The 12323-nt window shown below is 44.4% G+C and overlaps 1 protein-coding gene across 2 annotated transcripts in view; it reads left to right on the forward strand.

Annotated features, from left to right (window-relative positions):
* The first annotated feature begins 6725 nt into the window (after positions 1-6725).
* sufu (suppressor of fused homolog (Drosophila)) overlaps positions 6726-12323 on the forward strand; it is a 126234-nt gene continuing 120636 nt past the window's right edge. For both annotated transcript variants that reach the window (XM_059652962.1, XM_059652963.1), the window contains exon 1: positions 6726-7045. In XM_059652962.1, the coding sequence (XP_059508945.1) occupies positions 6909-7045 (137 nt within the window). In that variant the 5' untranslated portion in view covers positions 6726-6908. The remainder of the gene's footprint in view (positions 7046-12323) is intronic.

Raw genomic sequence — 12323 nt, forward strand, 5'->3', positions numbered from 1 at the left:
CTCTACACCTTGTTATCTCGGGAAAAAGCTGTTCTTGAATCTGTTGGCATGTATGTTTGAACTTCTGTACCTTCTGCCTGACAGAAGAGGTTGGAAATGAGTATAATCGGGTTAGGAGAGGTCTTTGATGATGTTGGCTGCCTTTCTGTGGCCACGTGAAGTGTAGATGGAGTCCATGTTGAAAGGATAATGAAAAGCATCATATAAATGCAATTAATATTTAAACATTTCAAAATCACAAGATAGGTTAACATGTCTGGTTCGTGATATTGATGCTTATCTTACATTTTTATGCCTCATCACTGAAACGGACTATTTAATGAATATCACATTCTTGTGCAAAAATTGTCTGCTGCTTTGCTAATGTTATATCAACTTGGGTTGTCCATTGGTCAAGAAAGGTGATATAAAACGCAAGTTGTAGTTTCTTTTCTCAGACTTGGTATAAAAATACCGATACAGCATTGATTAGAAAGTATTAAAACATTGACTAATATGGAATGATCACTTAAGTCAGCCTATTGGACAGGGTCAGGAAGACAAAAGTTGAGCAAAACAGCCCTGGATTGGTAGGGAATGTAGGGGATTATGAACAGGAGAATTAAGTCGAGAAACCTAGGAGACAGTTGTTCAAACATGTAGATATTTACACCCACACACTTTCAAGCTGCAAATCCTTCCCACAAATTGTGGTGTATGGATATTTTAAACAACCTGTCCAGACACATTGTGACATATCTTGAACACAGACTTTCTGGCCCACAGTTATTGACACTGGATTGTGCCTGAGAGTCCTTACTCGTGGTCTAGTGGTTTTCAATCAGTGTGCTGCAACAAAGTGAGAAGTGCATGACAAAATTTTCAGGAAGTAGCATTGCTTTACCTGAGTGTTGAGGCTGTGTACATAGCTTCTGATCTCTTCCAGAGTTTGGGTGTCTATTATTGAAGGCAATATGTGCTGACACTACGTGCCCCTATCAATTGCACATGCACAAGCCTCCAGAGCTGTGCATGCGTAGACTCATGTGACATGAAACAGTGCGTGTTGCCATGGAATTGTTTGTCTCATTGAAGTGTGCTTTGATACTGCAATGGTTGGGAACTGCTGCCTTACAGTATCAGTGTACTTTGTTGATTTCTGTGGCCTGACTTGAAGTTTTGTACATCAGATTTGTTCACTTTAGCCTTGTGTGTATAACCATTTCCAATAATAAGGTATTGTATTTGTCACAAATAAGAAAAGTAAAAGTTGTTCAAGATAAGTCTTCTGGTTGCCAGAATACCATGATCAGTGAATTTCTTGGACCAGAAGCAGTTACCAAACAGTAAAAAAAGACTTGCACTTATATTTTTGCATTTTCACATCCAACAGACCAGAAGCAATGTTTTCATTCTGCATTTGAGAAGGTTTTATTATTTTTAATACTAATAATTAGATGTTAATATGGAAGGCTAATCAGGAAGGCTAATGCAATATTGGCACTTATTTTTGAGGGGTTTGGATTATAAGCATAGGGAAGTCTTACTGCAACTGTACAATGTGCTGATGAGATGACATCTGGAGTACTGACAGGGGAGTTCAAAACTAGAGGGCATAGGCTTCAGGTGAAACGGAAAGGTTCAAGAGGGACCTAAGGGCAACATTTTCACGCAGAGAGTAGTGTATGTATGGAACAGCTGTCAGAGGAAATGGTGGAGACTGGTACAATTACAACATTTAAAAGGCATCTGGATGGGTACATGAATAGGAAGGGTTTAAAGGGACATGTTTCAAATGCTGGCAGGTGGGACTAGATGAATTTAGGATATCTGGTGGCAGGGATGAGTTGGTCTGAAGAATCTGTTTCCATGCTGTACAGCTCTATAACTCTACTGTGAGCAGTTTTGATCCCCTTATTTAAGGAAAGATATTATCTCAATAGACACAGTTCAGAGATGGTTCACTAGGATGATCCCTGGTATCGAGGGTTTGTCTGATGGGCAAAGGCTAAATAGGTTGGGAATCAATTAATTGGAATTTAGAAGAATGAGAGGTGATCTCATTGAAACATACAGCAAGCTCAAGGGGTTTGATTGGGTAAAGGCTGAGAGGATGTTTCCCCTCATGGGAGGCTCTAGGACCAGAGGATATATTCTCAGAATAAAGGGGTGTCAATTCAAAACTGAGATGAAGAGGAATTTTCTTCTCTCAGAGTTGTGGGAGTTTGGAATTCCTTGCCGGGACAGAGCATTTGTGTATATTTGAGGCTGAGACAGATAAATTCTTGATTGATAAGGGAATTAAAGGTCACGATAAGATATAGGAAAGTGGATATGAGGAATGTTCAATCAGCCATAATTCTATTGAATGATAGAGCAAGCTCAGAGGGGCCAAATCGCTATTCTTGTTCCTATTTCTTATAATCTTATTATGATCTTATGGAAACTGTCATGCATTGTTAAACGTCAAGAACCTATCAGTTTGCATATAGGCAAGTTATTTGGATTGTGCCCAAATCAGGAAGTGAATGCTTTGTTGTTAGTGTTAATCTGTCTTTACATGGTTACAATGTCAATGACGCTGAGGTATGAATACTCATCAACTATGTTATTTAGAACTGTATCTTTGAAAATGATTGTGAGCTGAAATACGATGCTGTTTTAGCACAATATGCTTCATTCAGTTAGACTTAGATTCCACAATTAGTATTTGAATTAGAAATTGCATTATTCATGTGCAAACATCACAGAATGCAGCATGGTAAACATAAGATTGTTTCCTCTGAACAATTTTCAGACCAATTCTGAATAAAAAGTACTGGAACATATAATTGTTTTCTTCAGTTCTGGTACCATCACCAACTTTGTATTGGTGCTTCTGTGTTTCATTTTCATTCATGGAATTCATAGGCCATCAATCATCCATGATTGTCCGAAAGGTGGTGATGAGCTGCCTCTTTAAACAGGTGCAGTCATAGAGAAATACAGCATAGAAACAGATTTTTTGGTCCAACTTGTCCATGCTTACCAAGTTTCCAAAACTATACCAGTCCCATTTGCTTGTGTTTGGCTCCTTTCCACTTATGTACCTGCCCAAATGTCTTTTAAATGTTGTAACTGTACCTGCGTCTACCACTACCTTTGGCCGTTTATTCCACATATGAATCACTCTCTGTTCAAAAAAGTTGCCCCTCATGTCCTTTTTAAATCTTTCTCCTCCCATCTTCAAAATATGCACCCTGGTCTTGAACTCCCCCCAACCCTAGGGAAAAGACCTTTGCTATACACCTTATCTATTGTCCTCATGATTTTATAAATGTCTAAAAGGTCATCCCTCAACCTCCCATGCTCCAGTGAAAAATGTCCCAGTCTATCCAGCATCACCTCACAACTCAAGCCTTCCAGTCCTGGTAACATCCTTAGAATAGAATCAAAGAAGAGAATCCCTACAGTATGGAAACAGGCCCTTTGGCCCATCTAGTCCACACCGGCCATCAGAGCATCTCATCCAGACCCATCTCCCACGTAATCTATACATCCCAAAACACTACAGACAATTTAGCATAGCCAATCCACCTAATCTGCACATTTTTGGAACGTGGGAGGAAAGCGGAGTACCCGGAGGAAACCCACGCAGAGACAGGGAGGATGTACAAACTCCACACAGACAGTTGCCCGAGGGTGGAATCGAATCCAGGTCCCTGGTGCTGTGAGGTAGTGCTAAACACTGAGCCACTGTGCCGCCCAATAGTTGGCAGCAGTGGGATATCCTTGTAAATCTTCTATGCACCCTCTCCAATTTAACAATATTCTTCCTATAGCAGGGTTACTAGAACTGTACACAGTATTCCAAAAGTGGCCTCATCAACATCCTTTACTACCGCAATATGACGTCTCACCGCCTATACTCAATGGTCTGAGCAATGAAACAGGCATGCCAAATGTCTTCTTTACATCCTGTTGCAACTTTCAAACAACTAGTACCTGAACTCCTAGGTGTCTCTGTTTGAAAGCACCTAACCAGGGCCCTATCATTAACTGATAACCAAGTGTGGAGCTGGATGAACACAGCAGGCCAAGCAGCAGCAGTTCCCATTATCTCTAAGTCCTGCCCTTATTTGCCTTACAAGAATGAAATACCTTATAATTATGTAAATTAGACTCCAGCTGCCACTCCTGGGCCCATTGGTCCATTTGATCAAGACCTCTTTGTCATCTTAGATAACCTTCTTCACTGTCGACCATACCACCAACATTGGTGTCAGCCACAGACTTATTAACCATGCTTCCTAAATTCCCATCCAAATTGTTTATATAAATGACATTCACTAGTAGACTAATCACTGATCCCTGCAGAACACCGCTGGTCATAGGCCTCCAGTCCGAAAAAAAAATACCCTCCTCCATCACCCTCTATCTCCTACTGTCAAGCCAATTTTGTACTTAATTGACAAGCTCTCCCTGAATCCCATGTGATCTAACTAAACTGACCAGTCTACCATGAAGAACATTGTCAAAGGCTTTTGGCACCGCAATAGTGAAGGAATAGCGATGCAGTTCCAAGTCTGGATGGTATGTGGCTTGGTGAGAAACTTGTGGGTGGTTGCGTTCTAATGCATCTGCTGCCCCTGTCCTTCTGTATGGTAGAGGTCACAAGTTTGGTAGCTGCTGTCAAAAAAATTTTGGGTGAGTTCTGCACATCTTGTAGATGCTACACACCGTTGCCACTGTGTTTCTGTGGTGAAGAGAAAGAATGCAGAAGGTGATGGGTTTAGTGCCAATCAAGTGGGGTGTTTCATGGAATCCCTACATTGCAGAAAGAGGCCATTTGGCCCATTGAGTCTGCACCACCACCCGAAGAGCATCCCATCAGACCCTCCCTATCCCTGTCATCCCACATCTACCACGGCTCATAACCCCCCTAGCCTGGGCACCCGTGGATACCACATGACAATTTAAAATAGCCAATCCACATAACCTGCACTTCTTTGCAATGTGGAAACAAACCGGAGCACCAGAGGAAATCCATGCAGACACGGGAAGAACGTGCAAACTCCACACAGACAGTTACCCAAGGATGGATTCAAACCTGAGATCCTGGTGCTATAAGGTAGCAGTGCTTACCACTGAGCCACTGTGTCCTGGTATTTATTTGTAAATATGTTCAATTATTATTTTTATCATGAACACGATGGTCAGTCTACTGTCTTTCAGAATTGACAGCATAACTAAAATGGCTTGGATTTTGTGGTGAGGCAAAGCAACAGGTAAAGTGAGATAGAATCATTAGGGAGAGGGCAAGAGTGCTTAAGGAGCATTGTGGAGGGTTAGACAAGAAGCATTAGCAGCAGGGCAAGGGGCAGCGAGAGAGAGAGAGAGACAGTGTAAGTGTGGGAAGGAGGGTATAGTAGGACAATGTCAGGAACAAGATAACGGGTAGAGTGAGAGAAACAGGAATGCAGTTAATGGTAAAGGGGACAACTAGCATGAGGGACAAATGAAGCTTAGCACCTGTACTGTGAAGGGGTTGGTTGGCAGCAATGAACAGTTGAGCACAGGCAACATGAGGGACAGGAATTGATTGGGAACGAGGGGTAGGGGAATCATTGGCAGTGCAACAGACAAGCATTCAATTGGCAGCAGCAGCGTGATGGGCAGTGATTTAGGAGCATGATGGACAGAGGACTGTTGAGAGCACAAGGGGAGGACATGGGGGGGGCAGTTGGCAATGTGAGGGGATGTCAGGGGACAGTCGGCAGTGTGAGGGGAAGACATGGGGGAGGGAAGCAATCGGCAGTGTGAAGGGAAAACATGGGGAAGGGTGGCAGTTGGCAATGTGAGGGGAGGACTTGGAGGGCAGTTGGCAGTGTGATGGGAGGACATGGGGGCAGTTGGCAATGTGAGGTGAGGACATGGGGGGCAGTTGGCAGTGTGACGGGAGGACATGGGGAAGGGTGGCAGTGTGACGGGAGGACATGGGGAAGGGTGGCAGTTGGCAGTGTGAGGGGAGGACATAGGGGGAAGTTGGCAGTGTGAGGGGAGGCCATGGGGGAAGGGGCAGTTGGCAGTGTGAGGGGAGGACATAGGAGGAAGTTGGCAGTGTGAGGGGAGGCCATGGGGGAAGGGGCAGTTGGCAGTGTGATGGGAGAACATGGGGGCAGTTGGCAATGTGAGGGGAGGACATGGGGGCAGTTGGCAATGTGAGGTGAGGACATGGGGGGCAGTTGGCAGTGTGACGGGAGGACATGGGGAAGGGTGGCAGTTGGCAGTGTGAGGGGAGGACATAGGGGGAAGTTGGCAGTGTGAGGGGAGGCCATGGGGGAAGGGGCAGTTGGCAGTGTGAGGGGAGGACATGGGGGAAGGGGCAGTTGGCAGTGTGAGGGGAGGACATGGGGGGGCAGCTGGCAATGTGAGGAGAGGACATCGAGGGCAGCTGGCAGTGTGAGGGGGGGAACATGGGGGAAGGGGCAGTTGGCAGTGTGAGGGGAGGACATGGGGAAGGGTGGCAGTTGGCAGTGTGAGGGGAGGACATGGGGGGGCAGCTGGCAATGTGAGGAGAGGACATCGAGGGCAGCTGGCAGTGTGAGGGGGGGAACATGGGGGAAGGGGCAGTTGGCAGCGTGAGGGGAGGACATGGGGAAGGGCGGCAGGTGGCAGCCGCAGCGGCGCGAGCGGGCGGCGGTTACGGAGCGAATCAGCGCGAGCGCGGGCGGGTGGGGGAGGTGGAGGAGGGGGGGGAAGGGAGGTGAGAGCGGGGACGGCTTGGCCCGGAACGGAAGGACGGGTCGGCTGACGAGTTTGACGCTTCGTTGGGGTCGAGCGCGGTGGACGCCCGAATTCCAGAGAGAGAGAGAGAGACAGGATCCACCTTCAGGCCGAGGGACACCCACAACATTCCCGGGTAGACCGGCGCTGGGACAGCCGAGCCGATGGAGGAGTTGCGGCCTAGCGGCCCCGGCATTGCGGCGCTCCTGCCTCCGGGTTTGCACGCTATCTATCAGGAGTGCAGACGACTTTACTCGGACCAGCCGAACCCACTGCAGGTCACCGCCATCGTAAAGTACTGGTAAGTCCCCGACTCCTGCGCTCTCTCCTCACCGGTTGGTCTCCAGCCCGTTTCCCGAGGCCCCATGCCCGAGAACGATTAACTTAGTGTAAATCAAGGCAATAAAACGGTTTCCATTTGAGGAATATAAACGCACACTTTTTCTCTGCAATGTTTAAAGTTCAATTTTCCCCTCCCTCACTTTTCAAAAAGTTTATGGCAGCTTCGGGGAAAAGAATGTTTTCATTATTTTGTGTTTTGATGATGGGAGTTGGCGCTATACTGTTTACCTTTCCAAATTCAGAAAATACATTCTGTACCGATATCATCTGTTTAACCCTTTTTGCAGAACTGGATCTACCATCCTACCTAAGGCAAACTATAAATAAACAACTGCAGTTTTTACATAAGTATCTGGAGCTTGCTATGCACGTCGTTGTGGAAGAACTTTTGTTTTTATCATTTGAGTTGATTTCAACGAGAAATGGTCTAATAAACAAGGTACAAAAAGGGGTAACAATTTTTGTCTTTTCTAGTCAATTTTTCCACAACAAAAAACGGTAGCCAGCAAACGCCTTTTTATCATCAGCACATAGGCAAATCCAATCATTTTCTCTAATTCCAAAAGTAAACCATCCTTTGAGAATTTTCAACTTGAACTGGTAAAACTATTAGTAATTTTGCTGCAGTTTTTAAAAAAAATGCAGAATACATAGTCAAAATTCAACCTGCTTAAGAATATTTGACTGAACACCTTTTTATAATGTGTGGTAGAAATATTGATCCGTTAACAAACGACTAAGAATAAATTGAGATTTTATGAAAGTTGATTTAGAATTTTAAACTGTCATGTATTTTCATTGACAGTGTGAATTTCAAATATTAGTTAAAAACCAATTTGTACTATGTTACCATAAATTAGTTGTCCTCTGCTGAGTATCATTCAGCACTTGTGAACTTGATGAAAGGAGAAGTTTTGATTTATTTCAGTAGCTATGCATCTAATGTAGGGTTCACTTGTGGTTTTATGTTTGGGACATATTTCCCTATACAGATCAAGGATGGTCTATCCATTGAATGATGGATTTGGATCTCTTGAGGCATTTAATTTTGAATGTTATTGTTTCCATATGCTAGGATATCCTACACAGCATGTGTCCTATTCTGTAGTTTTGGGTAGTCTTGTCTTTTTATGCTGGCCTATAAATTTATTCAAAAAATGTTGGCAAGTTTGATTATTTTGGAAAATAACTATTGAATGTATAAAGGGAAATTGTAAAGGACGATTCTAACTTTTGACCTCTTTGTACACAAATCTACCTAAATTTGCTTTCTATCTGACTGTCTTCTTATTGTTGGTACTTGCTTTGTCTTTATCTTTAGTGTCCTTTCTCTCTAATCTCAAGGCCTAACTACCTGATACAGCACAGATCATGAATTCTGTTAGATTTTATGGGAAGTTACATGATGGTAAACAATGACTGCATGATAACTGGTGAGGAAGAAATTTGTAGAGATCCACAAACTCCCCAGTGAATATAACTTTCTCGAGCCCCTCCTCCTTCAAGTTTCAAGACTCCTTGTAGAAATATCTGTATCATCTATAACTGGGTGAGGTGCCTGATGGCAGGAGGGTGGCTAATATTGGACCTTTGTGTAAGATGGGTTGTAAGGAGAAACTGGGGAGCTGTAGACCTGAGAGTCTGATTTCACTTGTAGGTAAATTGTTGGAGGTGATTATAAAAGATAGGATTTATGGACATTTAGAGAGGCAAAAATTGATAAGTCAAAGTCAGCATGGTTTTGTGTGAGGAAAATCATGTCTCACAAACTTGACTGAGTTTTTTGAAAAAAGTTACTAAAAGGGTTGACAGAGGAGCAGACGTTTATTTGGATTTTAGTAAAGCCTTTGACAAGGTTCTACATAGTAAACTAAATAGTAAAGTTAGGTCACATGGGAATCTTGGTGACCTTGCCAATTGGCTACATAATTGGCTTAATGGAAGGAGACAGAATAATGGTGGAACGTTGCTTTTTGGGCCGGAGGCCTGTGACCGACGGTGTTCCGCAGGGGTCGGTTATGAGTCCTGTTTTGTTTGTCATTTATATAAATGATTGGCTGAGATTATAGAAGGCATGGTTAGTAAGTTTGTGGATGACACCAAAGTTGTTGGCGTCGTAGGCAGTGAAGAGGGCTTTCTGCAGATTACGGAGGGGTCTTTATCAAATGGGTCAATGGGCTGAAAAATGGATAAGTACAAGGTGTTGCATTTTGGTGCAGCTGACAAGGCTAGGGCTTATACAGTTAATAGTAGGGCCTTGGGTGGTGTTGTAGAACAGGAGGACCTAGGAGTCCAGATATACAAATCTTTAGAGTTGTGTCACACACAGACAGGATGGTTAAAAAAGTGTTTGGCACACATGCCTTCATTGCTTGGTCCTTAGTGTATAGGAGTTGGGACATTATGTTGAGATTGTACAGGACGTTGGTGAGGCTTCTTCTGGAATAGAGTGTCCGGTTCTGATTGCCCAGTTATAGGAAGGATATTATCAATCTGGAGAGGGTTCAGAAGGTATTCAGCAGGATATACGAGGTATGAAAGGTTTGAGTTATAAGGAAATGCTGGATAGACTGGGACTTTTTTTTTCCACTGGAGTTTAGGAGGTTGAGAAGTGACCTGATAGAAGATTTTATAAAATAAAGAAAGGTCTATTTAAAGTCTTTGTAAGATTTGTAACTCGGGTTGTGGATGATGATGTAGACTTGCTGAGCTGGTGTGTTTGGTTGCAGACATTTTGAAACTTTGCTAGGTAACATGGCCAGTGTGCTACTGTTGAAGAAGAAACATCTGCAATCAAACTAAAATAACAAATTGTGGAGCTGGATAAACACAGCAGGCCAAGCAGCATCTCGGGAGCACAAAAGCTGACGTTTCGGGCCTAGACCCTTCATCAGAGAGGGGGATGGGGAGAGGGTTCTGGAATAAATAGGGAGAGAGGGGGAGGCAGAGCGAAGATGGAGAGAAGCGGAGAGTATAGGTGGGGAGGTAGGGAGGGCATAGGTCAGTCCAGGGAAGATGGACAGGTCAAGGAGGTGGGATGAGGTTAGTAGGTAGGAGATGGTGGTGCGGCTTGAGATGGGAGGAAGAGATGGGTGAGAGGAAGAACAGGTTAGGGAGGCAGAGACAGGCTGGGCTAGTTTTGGGATGCAGTTGGGGGAGGGGATGAGCTGGGCTGGTTTTGGGATGCGGTGGGGCAAGGGGCGATTTTGAAGCTGGTGAAGTCCACATTGATACCATTGGGCTGCAGGGTTCCCAAGCGGAATATGAGTTACTGTTCCTGCAACCTTCGGGTGGCATCCTTGTGGCACTGCAAGACACCCATGATGGACATGTCGTCTGAAGAATGGGAGGGGGAGTTAAAATGGTTTGCGACTGGGAGGTGCCGCTATTTCTTGCGAACCGAGCGGAGGTGTTCTGCAAAGCGGTCCCCAAGCTTCCGCTTGGTTTCCCCAATGTAGAGGAAGCCACACCAGGTGCAATGGATACAGTATACCACATTGGCAGATGTGCCGGTGAACTTCTGCTTAATGTGGAAAGTCATCTTGGGGCCTGGGATGGGGGTGAGGGAGGCGGTGTGGGGGCAAGTGTAGCACTTCCTGCGGTTGCAGGGGAAGGTGTTGTGGGGTTGGAGGGGAGTGTGGAGCGAACAAGGGAGTCACGGAGAGAGTGGTCTCTCTGGAAGGCAGACAAGGGTGGGGATGGAAAAATGGCTTGGGTGGTGGGTTCAGATTGTAGATGGCGGAAGTGTCGGAGGATGATGCGTTGTATCCGGAAGTTGGTGGGGTGGTGTGTGAGAACGAGGGGGATCCTCTTTTGGCGGTTGTGGCGGGGTCGGGGTGTGAGGGATGTGTTGCGGGAAATGCGGGAGACGCGGTCAAGGGTGTTCTCGACCACTGCCGGGGGAAAGTTGCAGGCTTTGAAGAGCTTGGACATCTGGGATGTGCGGGAGTGGAATGCCTCATCCTGGGAACAGATGCAGCGGAGGCGGAGGAATTGGAAATAGGGAATGGAATTAAACTCGCTGGCTTGGCGAACAAGTCTACAACCTAATGAAAGATACAGTTAGAGTTGATAGTAGTTGTCTTTTCCCTAAGTTGGGGGATTTCAAGACTGTGGGCCCATCTCTAAAGTGAGAGGAGGAAGGTTTAAAAAAGACAGCAGGTAAATTTTTTTAACACAGTAGGTGGTTCCTGTGTGAAATGAACTTCCTGATGAAGTGGTGGATGCAGGTACAGTTACATAGAACATAGAACATAGAACATTACAGCACAGTACCGGCCCTTTGGCCCTCGATGGTATGACAGGTCGGCACAACAATCTGAAGCCCATCTAACCTACATTATTCCATGTACATCCATATGCTGGTCCAATGACGACTTAAATGTACTTAAAGTTGGAATGTTTAAAGTTACAATGTTTAAAAGACATTTGGATGGATAAATGAATGAAGATTGGAGGGGTATGGGCCAGGAGTTGGCAGGTGGGACAAATTTAGTTTGGGATTATATTTGGCATGGACTGGTTAGACTGAAAGGTCTGTTTCTTTGCTGTGTGACTCTATGACACAAAATTCCTGTTCACTTCACCTGCCATCGCCTTATTTTCTATTATTAATTTCCAAAACACACGCACTATAGGACCAACACTCACTTTAGCTATTTTCTTTTCATAATGTCCACAACCAGTTGCTATCTGCATTTGTATTTAGCTAGCTTTCTCTCCAACTCCTTTTTCCCTTACTACTTAGAAAGTTTATTTATATTCTGTCCAATATTTTAACCTGCCTTCGATATTTGCAGAAGTATATCATTTTTCTTTGTTTAATACAATCTTTCACGTTCTGTTTAATTACAAGTGGCGGATGTCCTTTTGTAATTTTTCTTTCTTTTTTGAATTTATCTGTCCTTTGTAGTCTGAAATAGCCTGTTAAATATCTGCGACTGCATCTGTATTGAGCAAACCCATAACCTTTTGTTTTATTTCATTTTTGGTCTGGTTCTGCTTTCATTTAAGGTTAAAATGCTACCCTTGGACTTGCTGTTCCCTCCCATAAAATGAATGCAAAATTCAAATATGTTCTGATCACTGTGCCTGAGTGTATCCCTTCCTGCAAGGTCAATAATTAATTCTATCTTGTTGAACAATGTCAAGTCAAGAACAGCCTGCTCTCTTGTTTGCTGTACATTGTGCAGTCCTTAAAAATAAAACAATCCTCCAGATATTCCCCGAACTCACCA

Source organism: Stegostoma tigrinum, chromosome 20 (assembly GCF_030684315.1).
Source record: "Stegostoma tigrinum isolate sSteTig4 chromosome 20, sSteTig4.hap1, whole genome shotgun sequence".
NCBI lineage: Eukaryota > Metazoa > Chordata > Chondrichthyes > Orectolobiformes > Stegostomatidae > Stegostoma > Stegostoma tigrinum.